Source organism: Stenella coeruleoalba (assembly GCF_951394435.1).
Source record: "Stenella coeruleoalba genome assembly, chromosome: 2".
NCBI classification, from domain to species: domain Eukaryota; kingdom Metazoa; phylum Chordata; class Mammalia; order Artiodactyla; family Delphinidae; genus Stenella; species Stenella coeruleoalba.
This window is the reverse complement of record NC_137147.1, coordinates 135,534,800-135,546,930: the sequence shown is the minus strand read 5'-3', so window position 1 is coordinate 135,546,930 and position 12,131 is coordinate 135,534,800. Positions and strand designations below refer to the sequence as shown.

The 12,131-nt window shown below is 42.6% G+C and overlaps 1 protein-coding gene and 1 pseudogene across 2 annotated transcripts; one reads left to right on the top strand and one right to left on the bottom strand.

The window, feature by feature from the left end:
* Positions 1-718: 718 nt before the first annotated feature.
* LOC307182380 (NADH dehydrogenase (ubiquinone) complex I, assembly factor 6-like) lies at positions 719-1,546 on the bottom strand (annotated as a pseudogene). The gene is made up of 3 exons: positions 1,402-1,546; positions 882-1,321; positions 719-832 (listed from the first exon to the last, which is right to left on the bottom strand). The product of its transcript is annotated as an NADH dehydrogenase (ubiquinone) complex I, assembly factor 6-like (transcript).
* Positions 1,547-3,671: 2,125 nt separating this feature from the next.
* TMEM202 (transmembrane protein 202) lies at positions 3,672-11,310 on the top strand (the record flags this gene model as incomplete). Its single annotated transcript, XM_079912273.1, has 5 exons — positions 3,672-3,752; positions 4,003-4,258; positions 9,647-9,796; positions 10,363-10,494; positions 11,100-11,310. 5 exons carry the CDS (start codon positions 3,672-3,674, stop codon positions 11,294-11,296), a joined length of 816 nt encoding a protein of 271 aa, XP_079768399.1. The 3' UTR covers positions 11,297-11,310.
* Between the last annotated feature and the right edge of the window lie 821 nt (positions 11,311-12,131).

Here is a 12,131-nt window from a genome sequence, read left to right as displayed (position 1 = left end):
ATTCTCCTAGTAGGTTGTTTTCTTTCCTATTGATTTGTAAGAGTTCTTAATATATTCTTGCTACAAGCCCTTTGTTAGATATAAACGTTGCAATATCTTACCCCACTCTGTGGATTGTCTTTTTACTCTCTCAATGGTATCTTCCGGTGAACAGAAGTTCTTAAGTTCAGCATAATTCAGTTTATCAAAATTTTCCTTTGTGGTTAATGCTTTTTCATGTCCTGTTTAAATAAGGCTTTGATAGCTAGCCTTTCTTCCTTCCTTCCTTCCTTCCTTCCTTCCTTCCTTTCTTGACTGTGTTGGGTCTTAGTTGTGGCATGTGGACTCTTCGTTGCAGTGCATGGGCTTCTCTCTAGTTGTGGCATGCAGGTTTTCTCTCTCTGGTTGTGGTGCACAGGCTCCAGAGCACGTGGGCTCTGTAGTTTGCAGCACGTGGGCTCTCTCATTGAGGCATCGGGGCTCAGTAGTTGTGGCGTGCAGGCTTAGTTGCCCCGCAGCATGGGGGATCTTAGTTCCCCGACCAGGGATCTAACCCGCGTCCCCTGCATTGGAAGGCAGATTCTTTACCACTGGACTGCCAGGGAAGTCCCTTGTGTCCTGTTTAAAAAAAGAAAACTTCTTGGTCTACTTCAAGATCACAAAGATGTTACATTACGTTTTTTCTAACCAAAATTGCTTTTTTTTTCAGTACCATAAAATTATTTTAATACCTTTTTCTCTATGACTGAGTATACAAAGATAATGGAAGTAATGTATTTTTCTGCTATCAAGATGGGTAGAATATATCAAAATCCACATATTGAATTTTCTTTAAATAGTCCTCCAAAGCATCCTGAAGAAAGGCAGGAAGTTTTCACTTTCACTTTGTGGAAGGACCTAGCATGCTTTAAGTACAAATATGCCCGGCTAGTAATGACGTATATTATGTCTCTCACATTCTTATCATTGGTTCTTCTGTAGAAAACCCTCTTGTGAAACACCATGTGCTGTATTTGTCAAACACACAAATATCTGAGGGAAGGAACACCGTTTTTCGGCCACTATGATAGGACATTGCTCTTATGTATATGACAATTCCTTGTGCTTTTCCAGGGTGACTTGTGGCATGACCTGCACCAAGATCCTTTATACCCAATACTTCTAGTCTTAAATAAGGAAGAGAGCTCTGTGTGTTTTCTGTATAACTGTACAGTTTCTGTGTATTATGATATGCAGTGTCATCCAAACTTTTTTCTCCTTCATCAATGATTTTGAGAAGCCATTTTTTGGTCAGATTATGTCTTTTGACAGCAGCTTCCCATCGACTTTTTCTTCTCAGTCCCTCACGTGGGGCCCTGGCTTTCCATCTTCCTGGGGCTCTGTGAAGTCAGTCTGGGGCCCCTGCTCTGCTGGTGTGCAGACCTGCTGCAGTTCAATAGCCACGGGCTGATGGGGCGGATTATCACAGTTTATTTAGTCCACAGTTTTTTTTTCAAAACTGCATTCACATCAGTCCAATTGTTTTCTCAGAGGCCGAGTCTTTAATCAGCCTGAGCCAGTTCCACATCGAAGGCCCTCAATGCAAGAGCAGAGCTTTGGGATTCTGCAGGGAGCAGCAGGGAACATAAATAGCCATCATGTTATTGTTTCTGCAGCATCTCCACACAGTATCATTCTGTGCTCAAAGCACTCGGTCCACTGTCCACGGCCATGCTTCCCGTGGGGCACCGCCGGCCTGGAAGCGGAGGTGGTGGCACAGACTGGGGACCCCAAATTGCTTTTTAAAGTAGGTGAATCACAATATACACAGCCATAAGATGTGAATAAATGCTTGTTTTGTCATATGCATCCCAGGCCCTAGCAAGTTCCAAGCTGGCCTGAACATCTGCCTTTTTGGTAGTGCTGAAATAGGCCTCGAAATAGGCCTGGGAGTTGAATGGTGCCTGACCTATTCCTTTAATAGCCAGAGGGTTGCATCATTTGCCAAATCAGACACTGTTCACAAAATGACCTCCTTACATCAGTATCATCTCTTTGGTAATGTGCTTGTTTAGTGCTGCTACTAGAGGGGTGAGGGGTGACGCATCCTTTCCATTAACACGAGTATTTCATCTATCTCACAGTGGGCTGTGTCAAGGCCATGCTCGAGCAATCTTGGAAAGACAGTTAAAACATAATAATAATAGATAGTATTTAGCAAGCACGTATTAATTGCTCACCATTGATAGTATATTTATCAATAATATCAATATCCATCAATAATAATATTTATTGTGCAGTTATGAAGGCACTGTGCTAAGAGCGTTATGTGTGTTATCTTATTTCATCTTCACATTAATTCTATGAGACAGGAATGATTATTATCCCAGTTTTAGAAATGAGGGAACTGAAGTTCAGTGAGGTTAAGGAAATTTCCCAAAGGAACTTGGCCAGTAAGTGTCGGAACTAAGTAAGTGCTCAACCAGGATGGAAACACAGGCCTGTCTATTCACAGCCTATATTAGCTCTCTAGCCATACACGTGTATCTAACAGATATGCCGTACAAGTCAGTTTGATGCAGCTGCAAAAGTCTTTCTTACAATCATGCCAGTAGGGCTAGAGTATTCCAGCAATTAAAACTTCACAATGTAATTGCATAGCATGGCATAAGACTCTTTGTGATCTAGCCCGTACCTCTATACACAACCCTCAATCCTCATCTTTGATTTTGCACCCAGTAGAACCACCCTGCTTCTATTGCCCTGAGAACTTCATGGTGTTCATGGCTTTCTGACTTGACACATACTATTCTCTTTGTTTCACATTCCCTTCCACTTGTTTATTTGTCAAATTCCTTTAAAATCCAGCTAAGACATTGTCTTTTCCAGTAAACCTTCCCTAATTTCCCGCTGACAGTACTAAACGTTCTGTTCTCTGTATCAACCTCTTCACTTCCACACAGAACCCAACTCTGCTGCATTATCTTGAGGGGTAGCTTTCCGCACGTTGGCTGGTAGCCCCCTGGGGTAGGAATACTGGCATTTTTACAGACCCTGTGTCAGCAGTGGCCTTGGCAGAGGCTGTACCCTTGAATGGCTTCATGGGTAGAGGGTATTGAAGAGGGGGAACCAGAGCAAAAAAGGAAAACAAAGGTGGATGCCGAATGAAGGCCTATGGCTGACAGACTGGTTCTTCCAACTATGAGACACACCTGGGGTCTTCCACTTAAAACTGGGGCAAGAACATGAATTCTGGGCTGCTGAGATATATCTATATACATAAACATATTTGTATTTATATATCTTGGTAGATTAAGATCATATAATCTTAAATTATAACCACAAACTATTGAGTCCTGGAGACATCAGAGTTATCCTTTTTTATTTGCTTTTAGGGAACTATGTCTTATTTATCTTTGTGTCCCAGGACCTATCACAAAGCCTGACTGACACACAGCAACTGGTGACAAAATATTTGTGGATTTATTTAATAAAGGAGTCAGGAGGAGTCCGAGAAGGAGGGTGAAGAGCATCACACATACATGCACATGCTTAGAACGTGACGATTTCTTCCTGGTCTGACCAGACCCAGAGTATGAAGCAGAAATGGGATCCATAGATCCCACTTTCCAACCCCTTTGGATTCTGTCCGTGTGTATGAGGACATGCTGAGACAAGTTCCGTGGCAGTTAGAACGTGAACTGGCTGCCAAGATGGAGACGAAGGAGCAATTAACCTTTACCTTCTACTGTCCCAAGGTTCCCAAAGTCAAGGGGTACCGGAAATACCAAAGGGTGAGGAGGTACCCAATTGTAGTTCAAATGGGAAGAAGAGGACTTGTTTAAAGGCGGGTCTAGACAGAGTGTCCTAAAGATAGGGAAAAGATGACCCAGAAATGTTTGTTTTTTATAGAAGGGGTAGGGAAAGCTATCCACCAATGGAACCCACGTGGGGGTACTTGAGGCAGAAAAGAGCAGGAGACCCTGGGGGTCAAGGGTTATCTTTTTGGGTAGGCAATATCTCCCTCATCCCTCATCCTTGTAGCCTACCCTCCCCACCAACCAACATCCGGGTGCCTCGATGCCACCCCAGAGGCTGCAGCAGCATGTGGACCAGACACACGCCTACATCCGAATGTTCTGTGGCAGCCTCTGTGGTTTTAGCCTCCTAACGCTGATCTGCATGTCCCCACTGAACTGGGTGCAGTTCCTGGTGATCAACGATGGCCTTGAGCTCTACGCAGGACTCTGGATCTCATGCAACCATGAGCTGTGCTGGAGCCACACACCCAAGCCACCCTGTGAGTGCCACTAAATTGAATGCCACAGGCCCCACAGTTCCAGAGTTTTCTGCCACAATGGCCCTTCATCTTTCTTCCTCCAAGATCTTTTGCCCCTCACCTCTCCAAGTCTAGGAGGGATCTCAGCCAGACTGTGAACATGGCCGTTCTTCTCTTTGGTGTCCTTGGTGTACCCTTTCTCCCTCCTACCCCAGGTTGTTTCCTCTCCCAAATTATGAGTTGATAGTCTCTTTACCCTCTGGGAAGAACTCGTTTGTCGTTTATTATCTGTTCCTGTGATGCAAAGAGATTGTTATTCTAATGTGGTTCGCAGAAACAGAAGTGATTGATCATAGCTGGGAGATAGAGCAAAGTATCTCAACCTCCATCAGATTTAACTTTCAAGGTCAGTTTGTTCTTATGCTAGCAACAGAAGAGAAGTTAAATGCATGTCAGATATGTAGTATAACAAATGCCAGCTATTTAGAGACTAAATTGTCAAATTTTATGTGAATTTAAGTAAATCTGAAGTTGCAACACATAATATTTAAAAATAAATGTCTGGGGCTAGAAGATACCATATGCATGAGGTTTTTCAACCAGAACTAAGACTTACAGGAAAGCTAAAACTACACTAAAGAGTTTCCCCAACATCTGCAAGAGAAACATTTACACAAAGAACAGGTATTGCGAAAGAAAACATACATGAGTAAAGTGTTTATTTCACTTCTTAGATAAACAGGAGTCCCAGATTTGGGGGGAGGGGGGACCTAGGCCCAACCCTGAAGTGGAGCATCACTTATTTGGCCTGGGCTCACGCTTTGTATTTGGAACTAAGGAGAAGGATCGTAAAGCGAGATCTTCGGAAGAAACTAAACTCAAAGGCAGGCAGAGAATTCAACTGCATCTTCAACTGAAAATAAAAACTAGAGAAAATAATTGCAACAAATATGAAAGATAAAAGGTTAATGGCCTTAATATTTATATATATTATATACAAATTATTATTACAAAAAAGACGAATACCCCAATAAATAAATTTTTTATAAACAATTCACAAAACGGAAACTACAGATATCTAATAAACATGGGAAAAATGACTTTAACCTCAGTCAGCCATTAAAGAATGGCAAATCAAATGAACGATGAGATAGGATTTTTCAGCCATGACATTAAAAGAGATCTGTAAATGGTAATACACAACGCTGCACACTCCCATACACACTGAGGACACATAAATAGGAACAACCAAAGCAATATGATTATGTGCATTCAGAGATTTACACTCACTAATTCCATTTCTAGAGAAATGGAGTGAGAGATATAGGCATAAAAATTAAGCTGCAATTATATTTATGTAACCCAGGCTAAACCTCAGGCCTTGAGATTATTATTTAAGTCTTTAATGAGTCAGAATCTTGAAATGTTGTCACTTAAAGCAGTTTATTTCTTGGAGCCTTAAATTCACCTGTGAGACCAACTGTTAATCGTTTGGAGAATGTCAACTAAGTGAGTCCTTAAGTACACAATTGTAAGTCAAGTATCCACCCTGTTTCCAGTGTTAACTAGTCCTAATTCTAGGGTCAGTTATCAGTCTGCAATACAGATCTCATAAGGAACTCCCCAAATATAATCAGTATGTCCAGGCCTCATCAGCCTGTAACAATAATATGTTATTATTGCCCAAATAGATTATTGCCCAAGTTCAAGAACTTCAAACTTTTACCTACTGGATTGCAAGAATTTAGCCCCCTCTCCCATGGAGTCCCCAGTCATTTCTTTTCTTTTTTTTTTTTATAAATTTATTTATTGGCTGCATTGGGTCTTCATTCCTGCGTGGGGGCTTTCTCTATTTTCAGAGAGCGGGGCCTACTGTTTGTTGTGGTGCGCGAGCTTCTCACTGTGGTGGCTTCTCTTGTTGCGGAGCATGGGCTCTAGGCGCACGGCGCACGGGCTTCAGTAGTTGGAGCACGCAGGCTCAGTAGCTGTGGCACAAGGGCTTAGTTGCTCTGTGGCATGTGGGATCTTTCCGGACCAGGGCTTGAACCTGTGTCCCTGTCCCCTGCATTGGCAGGTGGATCCTTAACCACTGTGCCACCAGGGAAGCCCCCCAGTCATTTCTGAGACTTTCACTGGGGCTATCTCAAGTGGGCTCAAGTACATGTGTGCTCATGTTCCTGGCCTGGACTTACTTCAGGCCATTGTTCCTCTGCCTCTGTCTTCCCCTGGTTCTAGATAACTGATAGCCTCTGTGCCATAGCTATTGGAAATGGGATGAAGAAAGGATGGGAGTAAAGGATACCATCCTTCACTTTTACTACTAGGTCACAGCATGGAACAGACCTTTCTGCTAATTTCCCCCATAGCATAGGTGAGATCAGACCATAATGTAAAAGAATGTGTTGCCACAGAGAGTAACTTGAACTGTCTTTTGCAGAGGGTGGGGAAGAAAGCATAGGTCTTTGGTCCAGAGCCAGGACCCCAGGAACCATCACACAATAAACACCCACAGGCTGTGTAGGGATGATTTATTCTGATGTACCAACTGGTTACAAGGGAATCTAAATACTAAGAAGATTTCAAAGCTTCCTCTCCAGGGTTCTGGGTATCCATCCAGGATCTTTTCTATTCTTACTGAGACATACAAGTAAGGCCTTTTATTAATGGGTAAGCTGCTATAAAGATTGCTATTTAAAAGCTGAAATAGGATTTGCTCTTACAGGAGGTAGAGGCTTGAATTCACCTTTCAGACCTTTGTTTTGTTTTGTTACATGAATTTTAAAAGACTATGAAGTTAGCCAAATGCAGCTGTTTTAGACTCTGAAGGTAAGTGTTTAGTTAGTTTGGTTAGATAATTTTCTGCATATCATTATGACTGGTAGACTTGGTTCCTTTGAGGCGTTAGACTGTACTATGCTGCAGATATTTAGTTGTTCCTGTGGACTTGTGAGTGATCTTGTTTATGGGGTTTTCAGGAGGTGAGCAGCTAAGACTGAGAAGATTGTAAGAAGAACGTGAAGGTCCATTCTTCCCCTCATGGTAGAAGAAAGACTGGACTGTAACATATCTTAGACAGGAGTTGGTATTTTGATATTTTGTTGATATTTTGTTGATATTTGATATTTTGTTGATATTTTTGTTGATATTTTGTTTTCTAAATATCAGAACCCATTTGAAATAGCATAAGCTAAAGAGCGAACTTCTTTATAATGACTCAGAAGCATCTCATAGACTCCCAAAGGCAGGAAGTTTTCTGGACCTCAGGGAATTCCAGAAGAGGCTGTGATCTCAGGCAAAGAAAATCAAGCCAGACAGTCACTCAGTCTCTCCAGAGCTCCTTTGTCACTCAACTTTGTTTATGCTTTATTTTATCTCTACAGCTCAGCTTTTCCTGTTTATTAGTATGTAAGTGCCTGAAAAAGGGGATATACCAGGCTAGCTTTATATCTTCTTGGTTCAAGCAAGCAAAAGAGGAAATTAGCATCAGTCAGTCCCAAATCCAGATATCCAAGGATCAGAGTTAAATTGGTACCCTTCCTTGGTCCTACTAGCTATAGTCAAGGGATCTATAGGCAAGGATCCAGGGCTCTAGACAGGGACTGCTAAGGCCCATGGGGGACTGGGGGCTCAATACTGCAAAAGATACCTATCACACTGGGCTTCATGCAGCTCAGTCTAGGCTGATGGTTCTGACTGGCTAATTCTGAATGGTTCAGTCTAGGCTGATGGTTCTGACTGGCTAATTCAGAAAACGTGCTGCCCTTGGGTTATCATGTTTTAATGTGGCTAACTTGTTGGGGCCACATAACACCTGACCTCTGTGGGTAGGAGTGTGGTTTCTCTTAATGGAAATTACTGTTATCGATTGTGTTAGCCAGTGATGTGTTCTAGAGAACAAAATAAAACTTAAGAGGCAGTTTGTCAACTGGGATAAGCTTGGTACTCTTCTCTCTGGGTTACTTGGAAGATGGACTTGGATTCTTAGACATTGAAGTGCTTAGAGAACTTTCAGTGGTAGGGATGACCTGGCCCTTGTTACACTGAGACAGAAAATAAGCTAGACCAGGAGGCACCCTATAAAGCAGTGGTCCCCAACCTTTTTGACACCAGAGACCGGTTTTGTGGAAGACAATTTTTCGAGGCGGGGAATGGTTCAGGCGGTAACGTGAGCGATGGGCAGCGGCAGATGAAGCTTCGCTTGCTCGTCTGCTGCTCACCACCTGCTGTGTGGCCTGGTTCCTAACAGGTGCCCGGGGGTTGGGGACCCCTGCTATAAAGGATATTGAAGATAGTGGCGGATCCGTGGTATCTCAGAAACATACATCTACGTGTAATTGTAAGTTACTCTATTTCTTAAATCTGTAAAACATTGCTGGGGAAGTCAAGGGAAGGATCTATTCCATGTTAGGGATATGGTAGCCAAAAGTATGGGCTGGCATGCTCCCTCTTCTGCCAAAGAGAGCAGAGCTCTGGAGCCAAGAGATAAGAGAGAGAAGGAGTGTTGTGGCTCTAGGGTAAGGGCATTGGAGCAAAATAACTTTAGCAGACCTGTCCTCAAACACATGTGAGACGGGACCTTGAGAGACTCTCAGGAAAAAAAAGGAGATATTTGTGGGGTGTTAAATTCCTGCAGTCCAGTAAATTGGGTCTTGAAATCATTACAGTATGGGAGTTCAGGTAAATATGACTTAATTTTATAGTCACAGGCTGACAGGGACTGTACACGCCAGATACATTTGAAAGAGAAAAAACAAATAGAAACAAACTCCAACAACGATAAAATCATTAAGCAAAGTGTGTTGATATGATAGACTATCTTGTAGCTATTAAATATGATGTTTACAGCAGGTAATCTGGGGAAAATCTTACCATATAGTCCTCTTAAAAATCACGAAATTCAGTATCATATCCACTGTGTAGAGAGGATAGAAAAATACCAGAAAGAAGCCAAATAAAATGCTAACAACGGTTGTCTTTGGATAGTGGGACTGTGGCTGATATTCCTGCTGCTTCTTGGTACTTTTCTAGTCTCTCCAATGCTTATATTGAACATGTATTACTTTTAGAATTAGAATTAGGAGCAAGAAAAAGGTTAAATTTGTGTTGTGATGTTAGAGTCACACCTCTTATAAGCTAGTTTACATCTAAGTTAATGTGTTAATGTACCCAGAACTATTTGTATAGTACCTTTAGTTCTACAGTGAAGGTTTTGCCTTCATAGTGAAAAATTCCAAGTATCAATGAAGAGCTGGGAAAGAAGATCCTTATTTGTGCCCCGGATGCCACATAGCAAGCTCAGCTTCATCTTCTTTCGTCTTCACTCCCTTCTCTAAGACTCTATCTGGCTTTCTTAAGGAGAGGTCCCCCACTGGACTAACCAGGCCTTTCCTTTCTCCATTTCCTTGGCAGATTACCTCCAATATTCCAGGGCCTTCTTCCTCATCTCTGTCCTCACCATACTTGTTGCTCTTGGCTGGCTCTTCAGAGCTTGCCTCCCTAGAAGAGGAAGAATGACTCCTAACTTGGATCTGAAGGTATCCATGCTCAGCTTCATCTCAGGTACAGACCTAGATGGCAGGGTAATACTATGGTAAAATTGTTGAGGGAACATAATTCCTCTGTGTGGGCTTTCATCCTCTTTTTCTTGTCCCTTTTCTCTTCTTCATTATTACATCAAGTTGCCAGCTACCTGCCTTGTCTTATTGTATAAAACATCCATTAGTGGGCTTCCCTGGTGGTGCAGTGGTTGAGAGTCCACCTGCCGATGCAGGGGACACGGGTTCGTACCCCGGGCCGGGAAGATCCCACATGCCGCGGAGCAGCTGGGCCCGTGAGCCATGGCCGCTGAGCCTGCGCGTCCGGAGCCTGTGCTCCGCAACAGGAGAGGCCACAACAGTGAGAGGCCCGCGTACTGCAAAAAAACAAAACAAAACAAAACAAAAAAACATCCATTAGTTAACTTATGCCAGGCTCCTTCTCTCTCCCACCTTGGTCAGTCCTTGAATTCTTATCTTCTTGATCCTTTCTATACAATATGGTGTCTGGAAGTAGACGAAGAGTTGGGGGTGGCTGTTGAGGCAGATTGAAGACACTAAGGGATATGACGTATTTTCTTCTGCTCCTAGCCTCCTGCTTGCTCCTCTGCCTCATCCTATTTCTGGCACAGGTTCACTGGCATTCTAGAGATGCCATGGAATCAGATCTCCTATGGACCTATCATATTAATTGGGGGAGTGACTTCTTATACATGTTTGCTGGTGAGTCAGTCCCCTCCCTGCTTTATGCTAGAAGGATAGGAGGGGAAATCACTTCTTGGAAGGGACGTGGAATCTAAGAGAAATAGAAACACTAACTGTTCCTGTTAAGAACACTTATACATCTAGAAGCAGAGTGGTATGGTAAAGAAAGCACAGATTGGGAATTCCCTGGCGGTCCAGTGGTTAAGACTCTGTGCTTCCACTGAAGGGGGTGCGGGTTGGATCACAGGTTGGGGAACTAAGATCCCGCATGCCGCGTGACGTGGCCAAAAAGCATGGATTTTGGAGTCTGAAAAGTTAGAATTAGTAAACTGTTCTACCACTAACCGAGGCACAGACAGGTTGAGTAACTTGCTTAAGACAATACAGAAAGTAGTGAAACTATGATTTACATCCAGGAGGTTCTAGCTTTGTTCCAACCATGTAAGAAGTACAATAATGAAATGGAAGCACAGAAGGATAATGGAAGCCTGCTGGGGGAAGGAGGGTTGGCTTCACTGAAAAGAGGCATTTTGAGCTGAGTATTTAAAGAATGAGTTAGAATTGTAAAAGCCAAAAGGCCATCTGTCTCTTGAAACTCACCTCGAATTCTTCTCTCCCCCTAGGGATTATCTCCTTCCTCAACCACATAACTTCCAGATCTCCTCCCCTTGATCAAAATGTCACTGCAGTTCCCATAGACAAGTCAAGGCTGGGGATTGGTCCAGTGACTACAGTACCGCCTGCTGAAGATGCTGAGTCAGGGTTTCAGACAGAATCTACAAGTGAGAAAGAGAAAAAACTATCAAGTACAGAACTGTGATGGTGATAGGATAACCCAACTACTTCCTGTCTTAAAACAGGGGAGGAGAAGCTAACTGAGTAGGGAATGATTGTGCAGATTCGAGGAAACTCTCCTAATACCATGGCCATATTGCTGAAGGAGAGAGCATTAAAGCTGATGAAATGTCCTTTGTGTATGTTGCATCTAAAATATGTATGGTAGTCATAAAGAAAATAATGAAAACTCACCCGAGAAAAAGTTTCTAAAAGAAAACATCAGTGTTTAGGGTCATGAATGAAAGAAACTAGCAATAGAGGCAGTGCGTGGATCAGAGCTCTCTTTGGGCATCAGGGATTTCATAGACCAGAATGGTCAATGTAGAAAAATGTCACCAAATTTTGTTTGAAGTTTTCTTTATCGTGTGTGGCTTTGGGAATACCCAGGATGGAAAGCATCTGAATAATATTGTTGAATCTAATTGGCGATCATTACCAGAAATGGAATGAACAACAATGGAGATAATACCTACCACCCAAAGGAGGTGAGAGGTGCTGGGTAGATTCTGGGGAATCCATGACATCCCACTTCTTATGAAGATTGGTCATTTGAAAACCTTACAGTCTATTAGGTAAACCAACTCCTTCTCCCTAAGCTAGAGGTTATGTTAACCAAGCATCCATAAACTCTCTGAAATTCTATACAAAACTTGTGTATGCTCTTTTCTGTGAAGAGGGCCATACATTCAATCAGATTCTTGATAGGCCTATGACTCTTTTGATTCCTTAGATTATGTTTTACTGAGCGAAATGAGGCTAAAGGACTTTCTTCAGCCTAAGTATATACATGGACAAAGTTAAAATTTTTTCCATGTTTT